The sequence below is a fragment of the Schistocerca serialis genome, chromosome 5 (genome assembly GCF_023864345.2).
Source record: "Schistocerca serialis cubense isolate TAMUIC-IGC-003099 chromosome 5, iqSchSeri2.2, whole genome shotgun sequence".
Taxonomy (NCBI): domain Eukaryota; kingdom Metazoa; phylum Arthropoda; class Insecta; order Orthoptera; family Acrididae; genus Schistocerca; species Schistocerca serialis.
The window spans coordinates 612,339,086-612,360,984 of record NC_064642.1 but is presented as its reverse complement, the minus strand read 5'-3'; the positions used below and the strand labels follow the sequence as shown (position 1 = coordinate 612,360,984).

The window sequence follows — 21,899 nt, the reverse complement described above, 5'->3', positions numbered from 1 at the left end:
CAGTTGGTGAAGTGCCTGCAGCGCACTAAGAGAGTTGGAACAGACAAGAAAACTCATTCGGTGATGTCTGTGAACCCTCTCCAGTGACATCAGAATGCCATATAACTCCACACCATAATTTGTAAATTGTTCTGGAAGACGCAATTTAAAAACCCTATCAGGGAAAATCACATAAGAACAGAGCATTCCCCTGCTGGGATCCATCTGTATAATTAATGATAAAACTATGGTATATACCTAAAATAGACGAAAACAACATTGTAGAAACCAAATCTGGAGTACAACTTTTCGTGAACTGTGTAAAGCTTAAAATCACTTTGGGCCTCTGAAGACACCAAGGCAGCAGTGCGTTCCATTCCTGCGTGTATATTTTCATGCCCGGAGATCCAGATCCTTGAGACAGTCTGTAGCCTGTATACCAAATGGCTGGGTCGCTTGGGGCTGATTCCTGAACAGTCGTTTGAAGGTGGGTTGGACTACTGAACTAAATGTCAATGACTGAGGTGACTGAGGTGCTGGTGGACAGCATCTAACATCTGGAGGTAGGAAGGACCAGCAGATCCGTAGACCACACTGCCATAGTCTAAGTGTGATCGAACAAATGCTCTATAAAACTACAGGAGCTGGTAGCTGTCAGCTCCCCATGTTTTTCCACCAAGGCATTTCAAAATGTTGGTCTCCCATTGTAAGCTCTGGCTGGTTAAAACTCTGACGAGCACGATTAAAATTGACACACACAGTCTTCTCAAGTGAGAACTGAAAACCAGTTGTCTGGGCCCAGGTTTCCAGCCACCTAATAGTCAGTTGTAGCTGCCTCGTCATCGCCGTAAGATCACAGAAAGAGCAGAAGATAGCAAAGTCATCCACAAACAAAGAGTATTTGATAGGGCTTCTGACTATGGAGGAAATGCCATTGATAACGATGGCAAACAATGTGACACTTAGGACACTGCCCTGGGGCACACCATTCTCCTGAGCATAGCAATCAGACATGGCATTGCCAATGCGATAATGAAAACGCCGATCCTCGAGAAAAGATCGGATCAGAAGCAGTAGGCAACCATGTACGAGGGCTGTTTCTTTCTCTTCAACCTCCGATCATCCGTCTAAGTAAGTAAGAGGTAGGGAGGGACCCGACCTGTGTGTCATGCGATTGCGTAGCTCCCCCACCACAACCTCTGCCGTTTTCAGCTGCAGTGTGTCAGTTGTTGCCGAGCTACGTCTACATCTACATGACTACTCTGCAATTCACATTTAAGTGCTCGGCAGAGGGTTCATCGAACCACAATCACACTATCTCTCTACCATTCCTCTCCCGAACAGCGTGCGGGAAAAACGAACACCTAAACGTCGGTGTAAACATGGCCGCTACACTCGATGCTCCCGCCAAATGTGAGTTACGAAGTGTAATCTGTTTTCTGCAAGCAGAAGGATGTAGTGCTGCGGAAATCCATCGCAGAATGAGCAATGTGTATGGTAACAACGTTATGAGTAGTGTTCGGGAATGGTGTCGAAAATTTAAAAAAGGACAAACAGATGCCCATGATAAAGGTGGACAAGGTCGCAAGTCTGTCGCTACTGTAGTCCTCGTTGAGCGTGTTGATCAGGCGGTGAGATGCAAACGAAGGTTTGCAATTAGCGAACTGTCTGATGAATTTCCAGACATTTCAAGGTCTGCTTTGTACACAATTGTGACTCAAGACCTAGGCTATCGGAAATTGGATCCCAAAAATGCTGAGTACCGACCACAAAACGCAAAGGATGGCATCAGCATTATCATTTCTCATATGTTATGCCAATGAGGGACATGTTTTTTTGAAGTCGATTATTACTGGCGATGAAACGTGGGTCCTCTATGACAATTCTGAAACAAAGGAACAATCAAAGCAGTGGATGCATCCAGCTTCCCCAAGCAAGCCAAAAAAGTTTGAACATTCACTGACAAAAAGAAAAACAATGGCCACTGTGTTTTGGGACCATAAAGGAGTGCTGCTGTTGGACTTTATGGAGCAAGCTACGACGATAACCAAGGAAGTTTATTGTGAAACTTTATGTCGTCTCCGCAGAGCCATTCAAAACAAACGCAGAGGAATGCTTTCGTTTGGCGTTGTTTTGATCCATGACAATGCCCGACCACAACGTGCCAACATGACAAAAGACCTCCTCAAAAAGTTTAAATGGGAAGTTTCTGTACATCCACTGTACAGCCCGGACCTAGCACCCAGTGATTATCACCTGTTCTGAGAACTGAAGTCATGGTTAGGTGGGCAGCACTTCACTACTAATGAAGAACTTCAGGTCGCCGTCAAGACTTACCTGTCCTCACTTGCGGCAACATCATTTGAGGAAGGCATCGAAAAGCTAGTGTCACGGTATGACAAGTGCCTCAATCGTTTTGGTGATTATGTAGAAAAATAAGTTAAGACTTTACTGTCCTTTTGGTAATAAAATTATTATTTTCTGTACATTTTTCTTTTATTTACAGCCAATCGGAGGGGGAAAAAAAAAAAAAAAAAAAAAAAAAAAAAAAAAGCCCTCGTAGTACACATTAATGAAGTTGGTGAAGGATGTTGTACCTCCAAGTAGTGTCATATGCTTTTTCGAGGATAAAAAAAAAAAAAAAACAAAGAAAAACCCATGAACTAAATGGTTTCGGTGTAAGAACAACTCCTGTATCGCCATCTCCAGGAGAATTAAGTTGTCATGAGTGGAGTGGTAGTGCCCGAAACCGCACTGGGAGTGGCTCAGGTGACCTCGGGACTTGAGCAGCCAGACGAGGCAGCGGTTGACCATAGAGTCTTACCCATACAACTAGTAAGGGCGACACTCTGACAATCGTTAGAGGCACTACGGTTCTCGCCTGGTTTCCAGAATGGAATTAAGATTGCCTCCTTCCAAGTTGTGGGATACTGTCCACCAAACCAGATCTGATTGAAACAAGAGAAGAGCTGAACTTTTGCTTCAGGGCCTAGATGACGAAGCATGGTATAATGAATCACATCAGGGCACTATGGATAACTTGTGCACCATGTAAGGTGTCCTTCCCCATATGGCTCGCACTTCTGTAAAATTTTGAAAGTGGCAGGTCAAACTATAGAATGGGACCTGAATTCATTGGGCCAAAAAGTGAGAGACTCCTTTTAGTTACCTTTCATTACAAGCAGGAATACCTCGAGCCTATTCTAACGCCCGCACCCGCAGTGGGAGGGGGGAGGGAGGGTGGGGGATAGGAGAGGGGCAGTGGTGGAGGGTGTGACTGGAGAGCTGCAGAGGGACAGGAAGGGAAACATCAATGTTGAGGTAGTTTACTAGATGATGGGATAGCTTTTAGAGCTGAAGTTTGGCATCATGTAGCAGTTTGTAGTTGGTTTGGCAGATGGTACCATACAAGGAAACATGAGAGGCAGATAACTGCAGAATTTTGTGGAATGAGAAAAGTCTGGTGGAGTGAAAACTGGCAGATGAGGTGTCAAAATCTTTGAGACTTCACATAACATATGTGCTCCTTTTGCTTCCAATTCTTTGATTTCAGCTTGCTTTCATTTGTTCAATAATCGCTCCTCCTTTTCTCTTTCACCATCCTTCGATTTTTGTTTTATATTGTCTTTGTACAAAGAATGTGTACAGTGAAAACAGTGTATAAGACTTTTCTTGATGTTGTCATTGTCAACTCCATTTATGTTCTGGATTGCATCATATATGTATCTTTGAGCAATAAGGCCTTTTTTGTTTGACTTTCAACAATAACTTTGGAGTTTAAAGAAAGGCCTTGTTCAACAGAAGTATTTCCATGTGAGGTTAAAATAATTTGCACAAAATCTCAGAATTCTGTGCACGGCCTTGAAGGTAATTTGATTATATTAATCTAGAATTCATCAAGACGATTTTCACTTCTCTTGTAACATTTCCTCTCGTCTTCAATTCTTTTTACCTCTGTAGATCTCCACAAATTCAAGTCTGACATGGACTTCCTTTTAATCCGATGTCCTTCCATTTGATACCAAAATTTCAAGACATACTACCAATCTTCATTGAGCTGGTGTAAGGTGATTTCTGGAGTCAAGCAGGAAATCGAATGTGTTAAGTTGTGTTTGAGCGATGATCTTTCTCACACCTTGTCTATTGTGCCAATAATGTAAGCTCGCATATTTTCCTTCCCTCCCTCTTCTTCTCCCCCCCCCCCCCCTCCCCAGAGCTCTTCCTATAGCAAAATCCAGACTGAACTGTCTTTATGTAATAAGATTCTTTACAGCCTATACGTTGATTTTCAATAAAGATGAGTTTTACTTTCTGCCTTGATACGGCACAAAAGAACAGTCACTTTAGGGGAATCTTGTTGCATTTGTACCACCTCATGAGGATTTTATGGGCCCCAGGTGCGCACATTGTGAGTGTTAACATGTCCACTAAGGTGAAAAGTCAAATCATCACTGAAGACAACATGATCCAGAAAATCTTCATCATGAAACAACATTTCGTTTGCAAAGTTGGCACGTAATCCATGGTCTGCCGGCTTTAGAGCCTGTAGTAACTGCAACCGGTAAGAACGTAGTTGTACGCATTTTCTTGAAGCTTTCCAAACAGTCGACACAGGAACTTTTAATTCATGACTAGCCTTCCACACGTATTTCGCTCAAGAGTCTCTTCACTAACTCTTGGTAGTTCTGTGCTCTTCCCTTTACAAAGCCAGCCAGTATCTTCAAATTGATGATACCATCTACGAATGTTATCACTTGGAGGATTAGCCAGAACGCACATTGCACAGTAACTACAGATTCGGTCTTTGCAAACTGCAAAACACAAAACACTTTCTGTTCACTAGTCGCCATGTTCGCTACTACCGCTGTCTAGCGGACCGCGGCGGAAACATTGCGTGCTGCGCATGCGCACTGGTGCCAAACGCAACTGTTTGAGTTGCTCTTTCATTTGACATATCATTTATAATGGTAAGTTTAATGTAATAAATATTATAAAGCATTACAACCCCAATATTAATTTATAAACACCCTGTACAGCTTTGACTACCACTGATGCAGGCAGACACGAAGGGATTGTTCAAGTGGAGTCACCAAGTTCCAATTATGACCTAGGAAAAATAGTTACAGAATTAATTCTTTGTCTAACATTAACTGAATTTTACACTGGTGCGTGGCAGAACATGATAATATTACAAAGGAAAAACACTTCCTAATGTTCTGTAAAATTGTATTTACTTGGTCACCAGTTCAGGTCACCTAAAGATGGCATGAGAAGGCAAAAAGCAGTTGGTGACCAAATGAATATAGTTTTGCAGAACATTAGGAAGGTTTTTTTTCCAAAATTAATTTTTTTGTTTGTCTGCATTTACAGCCTTTGTCTGCGGTCCTGGCATAAATCAATGTTGCAACATTTAGAAAATGTATGTAAAATTTTTCGAGTCTAAAAATATATGGCGCCTCCTTTGTCAAGGAAATTATGATTTTCTTTTTTCCTTTAAGCTGTGATGCACACTGTTTCTAAAATAGTGCTAGTAATAATGAAAAATAAATAAATAATAATAGACTCATCAATGGCCAATTGTTATTGCAGTCTAGAGTAAATATGAACTACTATTCAAAAGTGACCAGAGAAAAGTATAACAATTAGTCTACCCAGTTATGTGACACGTTTTTCAGAATTAAAGGAAGAAAATTGTTTGCAAGAATCATGACCTAAAAGCCCATATCTATCAACTTTAATATCAACATATTGTCTCTCTTTGTAGAACAACATACCTTTGACTGTCTAACACCCTCCAACACTATCAACGCTTAACAGCTGTGCTGAAAGATGTATGACTAATTCATGTTAGACAATATCAGTGAAAAGATTTGCTTGTCTCTCCCCAACTAAAAAGACACTTGGTTTGGAACTGACCTCTTTCCTTGGATGACAAAGCACGAGTGGCAGTTATTTCTGTAATTATGGTGATATATGAGGTGGAATATTTCCTGAACAGCCAAAATGCAGACTTCCACAATCAAGTTTTCACAAAGTTGTTCATCATTTGGAAAACTGTGTCTCATTGAAGGGCTAATGTACAGAGAAGAACTAGCATATTCAGGAAGTTTCATGGTCGTAGCTGGTTGTTTCCAAGTGATACTTTAATACCACCCACCATACAAACAGAAATACAATGGTTATTTGCAAACAACCATCTTTTGACTCTACCAATGGCCATCTGGATGTATCAGCAGGTGTTAATGACTGTGGTTTATTTCAATATCAATTGTTAACACAGGCTAATACATCACTTTTGCATGTTCTCCATATTGGGAAATGGAAATAGTTTAACATTTAACAGTTTTCTGTTTAAAAATATATGTGTATCCTACACAATCAGGAAAAGTCAGTTAGAAGGAATTACACAACTCTTAAAAACATATTCACATCTAGCCAACACATTTATCCTGTCATGGGTTTTGATCATTTGATTTGCAAGTTTCTATTGGTCCTACAAATAGCAAAGTAAGAACTACACTGATGTGACAAGTCATTGGATAGCAATATTCACGTATACAGATGGCCATAGCATCACGTACGCAAGGTTAATACCTTGTGCATTGGCGGGACTTATTTCTACTCATGCGATTCATGTGAAAAGGTTACTGACATGATTATGGCCACATGATGGGAATTAACAGACCTTAAATGTGAAATGGCACTTGGAGCTAAACACATGAGACATTCCATTTCAGAAATCATTAGGTAATTCAATATTCTGAGGTCCACAGTGTCATGAGTGTGCCGAGGAAACCAAATTTCAGGTATTACCTCTCACCACGAACAATGCAGTGGCCAACAGTCTTCACCATCTAGAGCAGTGGCGTATGTGTAGAGACAAGCAACATTACACAAAATAACTGCAGAAATCAATGTGTGATGTGCAATGAATGTATCCATTAGGACAATGCAGCCAAATTTGGTGTTAAGGGACTGTGGCACCAGACGACCAAAGCGACGGTGTTTGTTAAGGAAAACAATGGCCTGGTCAGATGAGTGTCAATTTCAGTTGGTAAAAGCTGATGGTAGGGTTTGAGAATGGTGCAGACTCCATTAAGCCACGGACCTAAATTGTCAATAAGGCACTGTGCAAACTGATGATGGGTTCATAACGGTGTGCACTGTGTTTACATGGAATGGGCTGGGTCCCCTGGTCCAACTGAACTGATCACTGACTGCGAGTGGTTATGTTTAGTTATTTTGGGCCTGTTTGCACCAATTCACGGACTTCCATTTCTCAATGATGTCATAACTGGGCCACAATTCTTCGCAACTGGTTTGAAGAATTTTCTGGACAATTTAAGGGAATAATTTGGCAACCCAGATCACATGACATGAATCCCACTAAACATTTAAGGGACATAATCGAGAATTCGGAGCACAAAATGCTGCACCGGGTAAACTTATGCAATTATGGTTGAGTATAGAGGCTGGCTCAATATTTATGCAGGGGACTTCCAACAACTAGCTGAGTCCATGCCACATCGAGCTGCTGCACTACACTGGCCAAAAGGAGATCCAACACGATATTAGGTGGTATCCCATGACTTGTCACCTCAGTGTATTACAGGGGTGCACCATGTTGCCGCAGACGTTTTAGACTGATCAGAGTTTCGCCTTAATACCTACCTCTGTGGAATCTTTTTCACAGCGCTTTAATGGAATTTTGTGAAGATATGTATGTTTCTCACAAGCCATACAGTGAAGCCTATACTGTGATGCAATATTACAGCGTTCTGCGAAGCTATGATCATGAAAGTGAGCAGTAAGAATACATTCAGAGGAAATAATTAAAACGTTTGCAGGGGCATTTTTGAACATCTTAATTTTTACAATTATTTCCCACTACATTTACTTCTTACTGGAAAGCAAGACATTAAGAATTACTACAAACTAAAGAGAAAATTAAAAATATCTGCTCTTCCACAATTTATATGACTGTATAGACTCTACTTCCTTTTACTTGCATGGCAACTATCAGTGTTTACTGTAAAGAGGATTCCATTGTCATAACATGTAGAGAAAAGTTATTCTCAAAGAATTCAGAGTTCATCATAAAAAAATAGCACTCCAATTAATTCCACTGTTACACTAAGAATGAATAGCACTAATAGTTTATTTGAGTTTAATGACAGTTACGCTCTCTTCGTTACACACTTCACATCCTTGGACATTATCCTTCATAACAGAATCCACAGGACATGAATGAATGAGTAAATGAGTGTAGGTAACAGGTGAGTAAAATATAGTTTAACAATAACCACAAGGTTTCACAAAGATCCCAGTTACATTTGACACTTCTCTGGTTTGCAGCTGGATCATCAAATCAGTATCACACAATATTTTGACAGACCACCTAGTCACTATTTTCAGGTGAGATGCAGCTATTGCTACGTCTCATTGAACTGCTGTTATGCTGAAACCAGTGCCATATATAGACCAGCAGATAGTACTCAGCAGATGCAGCAAGTGTTGCGACTGCTGCCCCCACTGCAAGAGTTACTAGCAATGCTGCTGATGGTGAAGGCACACAGAAACAAGTTACTGCTGCTGTAAATAATCATCAAATTATTCTGCCAATAGATAACATCATGTTTTAATGCAGGTCAGTGCAAGGTTCCACAACTTGCTCAGAGGACAGCTGTTGTCCCTATTAACAAGATTATCAGCCAGCCTCATTTCAACGGAGTCCTTCAGAAACCAATCTCAGTAACAAGAAGAGACAGCAAGCACCTGTGTCGATTATATTTCATTGTTTGTGCCTTGGTTAAACAATGCTTCCACCAGTGTGGAATTTTCAAGTTTGTGTAGTTGAAGATAGGCGTGCGGAACATCGTCGACACACGCTGAAATGTAATGAGACGCAGGAGATTGCTGCTGCTTCTCATTACTGTTATTGCATTCTGATGGAACCAATTACAAATAGGTTGGCAGATAATCTTACTAATAGGGACAAGGGCTATCTTGTCATAAAACCCTGCACTGACCTACACTAAAACACAATGTTCTCAATTGGCAGAAGAAATCAGTGATACCTCATTTTTGTTTGCAGCACCAACAGCAGTGTTGCTAGTATCTTATGTAGTAGGGGCACTATTCACAACACTATCCATGCACTAATCTCTGCTCCTCTAAATAAGGGCAATGGTTCCAGTATAGCATCAGTTTAACGAGACACAAAAACACTAGTCTCTCATAGGAAGATAGCAGCTACGTGGACAGTCAAAATATTGTGTCAATCTGAATTGAAGACCCAGCTGCTAACTCTAGAAGATTATCACAAGCTATTCTTCTGGGAAAGTCTACAAGTCACTAAGTAATTTTGTACGTCAATCACTCACCTCAATATTATCATCACTGCTTTTACGATTATTTGTGAAAACTGGTTTTGTAGCTTTCTTTTTCTTCTTCTTTTTCTTCCGTTTGACAAAGACATTTTCATCCTTAGTGCCTTCAGCAGCTAATGTTGTCTCAGTTTCATTGTCATCCTCTTTAACTTCTGATTCTGAATGACTCTGCTGGATTAACTGTGAATTAATTGATATTTTTAAGATATTAAGTTATTCACTGTATGGTAACTGATCAAAGAATTAATCCTTAAATAAGATTTAAAAACTGCTGAATTGGGAAGCATTTTCTAAACTAAATACATCAGTATTAGTCATCAAATCTTCCTATTTTACAAGGACTGGACTAGTTAATTTTTGAAAGTGCTTCATTTCATTATTATAAGATTGTTGTGTGTTTAAAAATCTTAACTTAGAGTTCTGCTTATGGACAGTTTACATTGCATGCAACAACTAAATTTATCTTGCAGATCATAGAGCAGCCAATATCTGCAACTTGTATCTGTCGATTAACTTTTGTTACACAGACATTAGCAGATTGAGACAAACTGCTCACCCTCCTGAGCGAGCAGCGGTGTATAGGTTGAGCTCTGTAGCAGTTAATTTCACAAGGAAAAAGGTATATGAGAGGGAGTTGGACATTGGATAAAATCATTTGTTGTAAACTCATGTCACTTCAAATAAAATCCTGGAGCTTTTGATAGCTACCTCTTCCTACATCATGTGTGGAGATCATTACTAACCAATAAGTAGGTGGTGATTTGGATATCAGACAACTCTAGCATTCATCAACAATATAAAATTGCCTCTGTTATTCCCATGTAAAACAATATTATCTCATTAGCATCGCAAAATTAACTAAAATGGATCTTATGAGTGCAACAAAACAGATGACAATAAAAGATTTCAAGTCTATCAACTGAAGTAGACGACAGTCTACAGATGATGAGACAAGGCCAGTTTTCAACAACATCTTGTTGAAGTTAACTGATCGGTGTCCTTTGAGTCTATACTCTTAATCAAATCCCAATGATATCTAGACGAGATGAAAAACTCTATGTCCTCAAATACACTTTATAAGCCAATGTACATTTGTACTCCACAAGCCAGCTTTCAGCGTGTAGTGGAGTGTATTTTTGGTATTACTATCATTTCCTGCTTTCCTGGGGGTCAATTCAAGCGTGTGATACAACTAATCTGCTAAGACCTTCAACCTAATTGCGTTGTGTGACATTATGGGAGTGCAGTGTATTTGAAATGTATTGTTTGCAGTATGTGGTGGCACACACTAGAGTGTAATGTTTATGTTTCTACATTGTTTGTGATTGTTATTAGTGATATTGGACTCCACGAGCACTTTTGGTGATAATACTCTAAGAGTTTGTGGTGGTTTGTTAGCGAGTTATTTTGATGTTCACAGTTAAGGGCAACAGATTCATTTTCTAGTTTTAAATTATTAGTGCAGAGTGTTGTTTATGGTCGGAGATTTGTCTACGTCTGAGCCAACATAAGTGCATGCCTCACTGGGCCAAGTCAGTCCTCCTTTGCTCTTTACGGTCTCTTGTTAGGTTGAGCGAGTTCATCTGGTGGACAAGTGTATCCGCATTACCAACAGACATGGATGACAAGCTGGGCAGTGAGGTGTTTGATAGTGATTTGTCAATCACTTGAAATGAGAGTTTCCACACATTCCAACAATGCAAGAATCACAGCTGTGTGCAGCCGACACACAGGAAATCACACAGGTTTGCAATGATGACAAATGCCTCGCCCAATGACTCCCTGAGCTTTCGTTCACAGTCAAGTCTCCATAGACTTTCTGCAAGCACCTATGAATATGTGTGATGCCAAAAGAAACTCAATGACAGCTCTCTGCTTGGAACGCACCTATGTTATAGACACCATTTTGAATCCTACATATAGTGCCACCAGCTATTGGAATGTCATAAAACCGTAGAGGCTGAAGCAGGAACATTATATGATACCACACAATAAATTGCCCTTTTACTCACCCAAAACTGCCTGAGGAAAAAAAAAAAAAAAAAAAAACTGTGTTGCTTTACTTGTTAAACGTTCCTTGTAATTATACATTATCATAGTATGTACAGTATGTGGGACTGTGTGTATAGTTGTGTATTGGTAAGTATGTTGGATTGCCAGTGGTGGGTATAGTATGTTTGGTTTACCTGCATTAGGGTGGTTAGTGTTCCATCAGTAGTTATATATGGCCACAGGTTGACCGATTTTGTCAATTCAGTATTTTGTTAGTTTTTGTGATGCTGTGTTTTATACCTTCCCTGTTTCATCCACAAATTGTGCAAATGGACGATGACTGTGAGTGAGCTTCTGTTGATGGTGAAGTGTGTTTTGAGTGATCACCCTGTATCTACTTCCCATATCGCATATCCTCCAGCTCTCCGATATCAGCAGTAACGGGCTACAGGTTTCGTATCCTCTGTGATAACTACTTATTTAATTTTTTGTTGTATTTGGGAACTATAAACAAAAAATACTTTGTCATAATTTGAAGATTGTAGATTTTCTCGTGTTTATTCTGCCATCTTATGACCGAGTGATGTACAAACAATGCTTGAACTGTCTTTGTTTCTTTCACTCTACAATCTTTACTTAATTCACTATTTCAACTGCTGCTGGACATCAGTGTGAGGCTGACTTTAGTCAATTTGCTTTCTCAAAGAATGTAATCATTTGAACACAATAACTTGCCAATGGTCACTGTGTGTGTGAATCCATATGTTTCAATGGTTACGCACTTGTGGAGATAGGCTACAGACTCAGCCAGTTTTTAATTATGACATGTAGGATAAAGGGCAATATTCAATATTAATCATCAGCTTTGATCAGTGATGGAGAAATACAACAAACATCACAAACATCATGGTGACTGGATCGTCATATCCGTGGTGATTTTTTTTAAGCAAGGTAAGTTACAGATCAGTCTGCTGCCCCAGCCAAGATTTTTTTGCTAATACATTAACTGGCTTTGCCATCTCACAACCTAAGTGTCACCTCTCAAACTAACCTAAACCTCAGGTTACGCTAAAAATCAATCTGTCAGTAAAACCATGTCTTTTGCTTTCAAAATCGTTAGCCTTGCCCATTAACAAACAAACCGTGAAAATACAAGCCAAAATGTGATGTCACAGCAGCCATTAACATTATGTCACTGGTTGAGGCCAATGACTAGTATTGAATATTCCTCTATATCCGAAATGTACACTTACTGTATTTTCTGGGAGACATTTTAACTGACTTGTTTAATAGCTGTTACTAAACTGTACATATCACACTCATTGGCGGACAGTATGCTCCAATAAACAAGTATCACTTAAGTGGAATATTCTCTGAAACAAGTTCCATATCATTATGATACACCATTATCGTGCTATTTACAAACATCTACCTAAAATTAAAAAATATGTATAAAATGAATAAAAATAAATGTTGTTGTTGTTGTTGTTGTCTTCAGTCCTGAGACTGGTTTGATGCAGCTCTCCATGCTACTCTATCCTGTGCAAGCTTCATCTCCCAGTACTTACTGCAACCTACATCCTTCTGAATCTGCTTAGTGTATTCATCTCTTGGTCTCCCTCTACGATTTTTACCCACCACGCTGCCCTCCAATGCTAAATTTGTGATCCCTTGATGCCTCAGAACATGTCCTACCAACCGATCCCTTCTTCTTGTCAAGTTGTGCCACAAATTCCTCTTCTCCCTAATTCTATTCAACACCTCCTCATTACTTATGTGATCTACCCATCTAATCTTCAGTATTTCTCTTGTAGCACCACATTTCAAAAGCTTCTATTCTCTTCTTGACAAACTATTTATCTTCCATGTTTCACTTCCATACATGGCTACACTCCATACAAATACTTTCAGAAACGACTTCCTGACACTTAAATCTATACTTGATGTTAACAAATTTCTCTTCTTCAGAAACGCATTCCTTGCCATTGTCAGTCTACATTTGATATCCTCTCTACTTCGACCATCATCAGTTACTTTGCTCCCCAAATAGCAAAACTCCTTTACTACTTTAAGTATCTCATTTCCTAATCTAATTCCCTCAGCATCACCCGACTTAATTCGACTACATTCCATTATCCTCGTCTTGCTTTTGTTGATGTTCATCTTATATCCTCCTTTCAAGACACTGTCCATTCCGTTCAATTGCTCTCCCAAGTCCTTTGCTGTCTGACAGAATTACAATGTCATCGGCGAACCTCAAAGTTTTTATTTCTTCTCCATGGATTTTAATACCTACTCCGAATTTTTCTTTTGTCTCCCTTACTGCTTGCTCAATATACAGATTGAATAACATTGGGAACAGGCTACAACCCTGTCTCACTCCCTTCCCAACCGCTGCTTCCCTTTCATGCCCCTCGACTCTTATAACTGCCATCTGGTTTCTGTACAAATTGTAAATAGCCTTTTGCTCCCTGTATTTTACCGCTGCCACCTTTAGAATTTGAAAGAGAGTATTCCAGTCAACATTGTCAAAAGCTTTCTCCTAGTCTACAAATGCTAGAAACGTAAGTTTGCCTTTCCTTAATCTATTTTCTAAGATAAGTCGTAGGGTCAGTATTGCCTCACGTGTTCCAGCATTTCTGCGGAATCCAAACTGATCTTCCACGAGGTCAGCTTCTACCAGTTTTTCCGTTCATCTGTAAAGAATTCGTGTTAGTTCAGTAATTTTCACATCTGTCAACACCTGCTCTCTTTGGGATTGGAATTATTATATTCTTCTTGAAGTCTGAGGGTATTTCACCTGTCTCATACATCTTGCTCACCAGATGGTAGAGTTTTGTCAGGACTGGCTCTCCCAAGGCTGTCAGTAGTTCTAATGGAATGTTGTCTACTCCCGGGGACTTGTTTCGACTCAGGTCTTTCAGTGCTCTGTCAAGCTCTTCACGCATTATCATATCTCCCATTTCATCTTCATCTACATCCTCTTCAATTTCCATAATATTGTCCTCAAGTACATCGCCCTTGTATAGACCCTCTATGTACTCCTTCCACCTTGCTGCATTCCCTTCTTTGCATAGAACTGGGTTTCCATCTGAGCTCTTGATATTCATACAAGTGGCTCTCTTTTCTCCACAGGTCTCTGTAAATTTCCTGTAGGCAGTATCTATCTTACCCCTAGTGAGATAGGCCTCTACATCCTTACATTTGTCCTCTAGCCATCCCTGCTTAGCCATTTTGCACTTCCTGTCGATCTCATTTTTGAGACATTTATATTCCTTTTTGCCTGCTTCATTTACTGCATTTTATATTTTCTCCTTTCATCAGTTAAATTCAATATTTCTTCTGTTACCCAAGGATTTCTACTAGCCCATGTCTTTTTACCTACTTGATCCTCTGCTCCCTTCACTACTTCATCCCTCAGAGCTACCCATTCTTCTTCTACTGTATTTCTTTCCCCCATTCCTGTCAATTGTTCCCTTATGCTCTCCCTGAATCTCTGTACAACCTCTGGTTTAGTCAGTTTATCCAGATCCCATCTCCTTAAATTCCCACCTTTTTGCGGTTTCTTCAGTTTTAATCTACAGTTCATAACCAATAGATTGTGGTCAGAGTCCACATCTGCCCTTGGAAATGTCTTACAGTTTAAAACCTGGTTCCTAAATCTCTGTCTTACCATTATATAATCTATCTGATACCTTTTAGTATCTCCAGGGTTCTTCCATGTATACAACCTTCTGTCATGATTCTTAAACCAAGTGTTAGTTATGATTATGTTGTGCTCTGTGCAAAATTCTACCTGGCGGCTTCCTCTTTCATTTCTGTCCCCCAATCCATATTCACCTACTATGTTTCCTTCTCTCCCTTTTCCTACACTCGAATTCCAGTCACCCATGACTATTAAATTTTCGTCTCCCTTCACTACCTGAATAATTTCTTTTATATCATCATACATTTCATCAATTACTTCATCATCTTCAGTGCCAGTTGCCATATAAACTTGTACTACTGTAGTAGGCATGGGCTTCGTGTCTATCTTGGCCACAATAATGCGTTCACTATGCTGTTTGTAGCAGCTTACCCGCACTTCTATCTTTTTATTCATTATTAAACCTACTCCCGCATTACCCCTATTTGATTTTGTATTTATAACCCTGTATTCACCTGACCAAAAGTCTTGTTCCTCCTGCCACCGAACTTCACTAAGTCCCACAATATCTAACTTTAAGCTATCCATTTCCCTTTTTAAATTTTCTAACCTACCTGCTCAATTAAGGAATCTGACATTCCACGCTCAAATCCATAGAACACAATTTTTCTTCCTCCTGGTAACGACATCTTCCTGAGTAGCCCCACTTGGAGATCCGAATGGGGTACTATTTTACCTCCAGAATATTTTACCCGAGAGGAAGCCATTATCATTTAACCATACAGTAAAGCTGCATGCCCTCGGGAAAAATTACGGCTGTAGTTTCCCCTTGCTTTCAGCCGTTCGCAGTACCAGCACAGCAAGGCAGTTTTGGTTAGTGTTACAAGGCCAGATCAGTCAATCATCCAGACTGTTGCCCCTGCAATTACTGAAAAGGAACCACACGTTTGCTGGCCTCTCAACAGATACCCCTCCGTTGTGGTTGCACCTACGATACGGCCATCTGTATCGCTGAGGCACGCAAGCCTCCCCACCAACGGCAAGGTCCATGGTTCATGGGGGGAGGGGGGAAGAAAAAAGTGGGTTATTAAAAGTGTTATGCACCATCAACAATGAGATCATTAGAGGTGGAACATAAATTTGGATGGACAGGTTTGTCGTCAGCGCGATGGAATGGCATGCCATGGGGCCCAGGTTCAATTCCCGGCTGGGTCAGAGATTTTCTCCGCTCAGGGACTGGGCATTTTGTTGTAATCATCACCACCACCACCATCTCATTACCATTAACGTGCAAGCCGCTGAAGTGGCGTCAACTAGACTTGCACCAGGTGTCCGGGTCTACCCGACAGGAGGACCCAGCGATAGGACACGTCATTTGTGAAAGAAAATCTCTGGCTGATTTGAGGGAAACAATTTGATATGAAATGATGCAAAAAATAAAAGGGGATGACTAGAAACTGATTTTACCTCTGCTGCTCATGAATGGACTAATCCAGTTGGTCAATCACTAACCAACTAACAATGTTTAGCAGGAGTGTTCATCAGACTTTACCTACTTATTTCTGCTGTTTTCACAACACGATACAGTGATTTGTTATTACTAGACTGTGTGTCTAACACTGTACAACAAGAGTGAAAATACTAAATACAAACAGATGTGCAACTAAAGCACTGAGTTGGATAGTAATAAGTGCCTAAAAGTCTCATTTGGAAAGTGTACATCCTGTGATTCATGAGGATGCAAGTTCATGTACAAACTGTTTCAAAGATACATTTCTTCACTAATCTTTATCTCTTTATGGCACACATTCAGACAATTTTGTTGTTCTGTGATCACAGTGTTCTGGTAATTTAGTAACTACCATTCTCCAAATCCTCAAAAACTCAGTAAAATAACAATTTCTAAATACAAATAGTACAATGTGGAGCCACACTAGTCAACAGTACTCTCAATTTTTAAAAATTCATTTAGCCTTAGCAGTGATGCTGAAGTACAGTTCTACCTGTGTAAGAAAAGTACAATACTATGTATCAAAAACAATGAAAATCTGATGTGGGGTGAGAACTGTATATAGAATGTTTTCATTGTATTTTTCAGTTTCATGCCGCAAAAATTTCTATAGTTCTAAGTTGAAAAATGCAATGAACTAATTCCATTAGCAAGACAGTCACTGTTTTCCCCAAAGTCAGTATGACTAATCTGTGAGCCTCAGGAATGCTATAACTGCTCACATGTCAATGAATGTTGTAACATGTTTTTAGCCTTTCTTAATAATAACAAAGTTTCATTACTCAGCAGAAACACCACGAAAGTGCAATTATTGGGACAGTGGAGTCCAAAACTAAATTCTCAAAACAACTATGGAAATAGTTTCCTGGCTGTAAAGGTAAACATCCTCCAATTTAAAACCCCGTCACCTGTCAGAAATAAACCTACAAATGCCTATTTGTTGTGTCTGAGAAATAGTAACACGACAGCGTTAGATGTTGTCAATAAAATGTTTATCAAAATTTTTGTATGTCTTCAATAAGTAAGAAGCTTAGAGGAAACAATATGAACTTTTCCCCAAAAGGTAGGTCCAGTAGCTAAAGAAGAGAACAGACACATACTAGCCTATATAAAATGTAGACTTGCAAGCTGTATCAACGTAGGACAACAAATTACAATACATAAAGCGAATTTGCACGTATTACAATCTACAGAACCTATTAACCCTACTGCATCAGGCTACACTACATGTCAATAAGTTACCAAAATATTTATTTTGCATTCAGATTCACTGGCTTTGTCAGCTCACAATCTATCACATTTCAATCATTCAGGAAATGCTGCAGATCAAATTGTCATTAAGCCAAAAGGCAAGGTGAGTCCACTATCATGTTCCAGCCATGTGATATGCAAAATGAAGATGCATTAAAATTTGTGGAATGGATTAGGATAGCTACAGTTTGATTCTGGTGGTGAGGAGAGCTAAATGGCTCTTTGGACAGCACCAAGGACTGTGAGAAATACAGTCAAGCAGATAATTTTAACATGTCAGGGCAATTCTTCAGTAAACTACGCATTGTGGAATGCATTCTTACTATTTCATTTACCATGGTCAAGGTGTTAGTGTGGAAAATCATCCAGCAGTTGATTAAGAAATGTGACAAGGAAAATGTTTTGTTCCAGAGATTACCACCTTCCAAAATCAAACGACTAGCTGCTAGGTTTCGAATCACATGCTCCTCATTATATATTGAATGTAAAAAAATAATTCTGCTGAAGCTGACCAAATATGGATTCATAAACCATGGTAGAATGAATCACGATTTCCTCGTAGCGCAGTTTCCAGCACTCCAGCTTAAACATACAGCTTACAAAAAGAAAATATTTTTTCGATACTGAACAGCAGTTTGTAGATTGCCAGCTGGTTAGTTTCAGTATTCAATATGCTCTGTCAATGTGTTTTGGAAAGCATTGTTGTTATGCCTACAAGTAAATGACCGGTTGATACATTACGGTACGTCTTGAAATATGATTTCTTGGATTTTGTTTACTATTACAAAACAGCGTATGGAAGCGATTACCACCAAACATTACACAACAATACGCATAGATTTCGGTGAGATACTTACTAAATCATATGGATTTACATTGAAATCTTTCCTTTTCGCCCCTCCTCCAACAGTCACATCAAGTTCTGCTTCGCTGTTTGCAGCTGGTTCTTCAAAGTTCTCGTCACCACGTAACTTTCTTAATACTCGCGACGACATCCTGGAATCAACTTTTGTAGACTGCTCATCCCTTTAAATATGTATCAAATCATTGTGTTATCCACATATTTAAAAGAAAAATTGATGTTGGGAACCTGCACATTTCCACAAACCACAACCACGAACTGATTTCTAAATTCTCCGCGAATACTTTACGAATGTGTTTAATATCTCTGCTTACTGACGTTTCAGCAACAACAATCGACTTACACACGAGGATAGCACCTGAAGTTAGTGATTTTAACATTAAACATCGAAATTTCAAAATATCTTGATCACTCATCTTTCACCCTTTCAAATTAGATCTATAAGTATGTAAATACCTGTATTAATTATATTTTTCCTTGTTCGTAAATTGTAGTATAAGCCCATGAATGTTCCATACGCTTGTAAAAGTGATTCTCGGATAAGTAAAAGCCCTACTACCGATTCCTCTGATGAGCCATAAGAGACACCCCGACTTTCGGCAATTACCTTGTGTATCTTCTTCCTCAGAACTATAATGGAAAGTAATCGCTCTGTACACACTGTTAAAAGAAAAGAAAAAATTCCTTGACGTCTACATTTATGTGCTGCTCCATGACTCTGGTATCAATATCTTTATTCTTGGCTTGTGTGTAACTTCTGCTTTTTCTTTCAGTAAATGTGGTTTTTTTCTGTATCCAGGGTGTAATTACAAAGCTAATAAAATGTTTTCTTGCCTTCAAATAATATTTTTCATCTGGTTATGAGCCCAGTACACGTGTAAAGGCAAACAACACAGTTTAATTAAAATAATATTTGAAATGAGCCTATGTCTGTAAAGAAACATGACTGCTAGAGGCGATTATAAGGTCAGCATTGATAAGCTTGAAGGACCTGACGACTGGGCTAAATGGAAATGGCATATTTCTATGGTGCTGCGTTCATATGGACTAGAAGATATTATTAACGGTACACGGGAACGTCTAGAGTTGCCGCAAGATCCGACAAGTGCACAAAAGGAAGCGTATGTGGAATGGCACAAGGACGACGCAAAGGCAGCGAGTCTTATAGCAAGTGCACTAAGTAAATCTGTTGCAGAACTCGTCTTAACGTGCAAGAATGCTAAAGAAATCTGGGACAAATTACGCGCCCGATTTGAACGTAGCAGTACTCAGCGTTTGAATATGTTGATTGAAATATTTTTCCGTGTTAAACATGATGAAACGGAAGATATTAGTGCACATGCGGCCAAACTGCAAAAGTTGTTTGTGGACCTGAAGGACGAATTAGCAAAACATGAAGAAAATACGCTATCTGAAAGAATCTTAAATGGTCGAATTTTGTCTACACTGCGAAAAGACTACGACAATTTTATAGATCTCTGGGATACGATACCGACAGAATAGCAAAGCTTGAATTTATTGATTGAAAAACTCTGTACTATTGAACTGCGTCAACAAGACATTAATGGAAGAGCAACTTTTGTCGTTTCTAAAACAAGAAAACGGCAAACAAGTCATCAGCAAGTAAAGATGACGAAGTCACAATTAAAATAGAAGCTTCCGTGTAATATATGCAAACAATTAGGTCACTGGGCAGCAGAGTGTCCACAGAACACTCGTGACAGCAATAAAAGAAAAGAGAAGAAGCGAGAAAGTGAACACACTGCATTTACTTCATACGCTATGGGTGTGTGTACCAGTAATCACAGTGACCCAAATAAATGGTATTGCGACAGTGGCGCAACAAATCATATCACTCCCAACAAACAGTATTTTGTTTCGTATAGTGAATTTGATGTTCCTCAAGTCATTTCATTGGGAAAACAAGATGTCAAAATGTGTGCGTACGGTCAAGGAACAGTTTACATCCAAATTCGACGAAACAATAAATGGTACAATGCTAGAATGGACAATGTTTTGTACGTCCCTGATGCAAGTGCTAATCTGTTCTCTGTGACAGCCATTGCCTGCAGAGGCTACAGTACTAATTTTAGTTATAATAATGTCTGTGTTCGAAAACAGGTCAGTGGCAATATTGTTATGACAGGTTATGTGAAAAATGGACTTTATGTGTTGAACATGCGTGTTGTTAGAAATGCAAAAAAGAATCGTGTGAACTTGATGACTTCATCCGAAACATTGCAAGTGTACCATGAAAGGTTTGGTCATCAAAATAAACAACATGTGAAGAATATTTTAAAAGGAATGAACATTAATGTGGAAGATGCCAAGAGTGAATTTTGTGACGGCTGTGCGGTTTGAAAGATGCATAGGCTGCCATTCAAAACACGAACAATACGCGCTACCAGTACTGGGGAATTAATCCACGCGGATGTCAATGGACCAATGAGCATGAAATCTTTTGGAGGTAAGCATTATTATGTATGTTTCAAAGACGATTTTAGTAAATTTCGTCGAATTTTCTTTTTAAAACACAAAAGTGTAGTGTGTACTGTGCTTAAGCAGTTTTTAAATGAAGCACGAACTAATGGACATGTTGTCAAACAATTTAGATGTGATGGTGGCAAAGAATTTAACAATAAGAATGTCAGTGAACTGCTTGCAGACAGGGGAATAGAGCTACTGATTCCTCCTTACACTCCTGAACAAAATGGTGTGGCTGAACAGGAAAATAGGACCATTGTTGAAGCTGCCTGGTCAATGCTAAATCCGAGTAAATTACCTAATGGGTTGTGGGCAGAGGCATGTAACACAGCAGTCTACCTAATAAATCGTACTGGAAAATCTTCAGTTGAAAATAAAACCCCTTATGAACTACGGTTTAATCGACCAGTAGGACGACTTGATCATCTCAGAATTTTTGGCACAGGCTGCTATGTTCACATTAACAAACAATTCCGTTCCAAGTTTGATGATAAGGCAGTTTTTGGACGACTTGTTGGATATGTTAATGACAAAGATGGGTTTAGAGAATATAGTGATCATGTTGAATTTGAAGTCCCTCAGGAAGAATTTAATAATCCGAATTCATCTAAAGACGACCAATGTAAATCTCCTAGGCTGTACACTTCTGGAGGAAGTCAAACTGAAGAAGAAATTGGCATTCTCGATTCTAGAGAAAGTCAAGAGACGAGTGAATTTGATGAAAATAAAGAATTAACAGAATTTCTAAAAGCAGAAGCTGCTGAATCTTCTAATGAAGAGAAACAG

The 21,899-nt window shown here is 39.3% G+C and overlaps 1 protein-coding gene across 1 annotated transcript in view; it reads right to left on the bottom strand.

Annotated features, from left to right (window-relative positions):
• The window catches only part of LOC126482358 (transcription factor 25), a 137,004-nt gene extending 118,070 nt beyond the window's left edge, over positions 1-18,934 (bottom strand). The window contains 2 exon segments of the mRNA XM_050106438.1: positions 9,363-9,548; positions 18,625-18,934. Of these exon segments, the coding sequence (XP_049962395.1) occupies positions 9,363-9,548; positions 18,625-18,762 (324 nt within the window). The 5' untranslated portion in view covers positions 18,763-18,934.
• Positions 18,935-21,899: the final 2,965 nt, after the last annotated feature.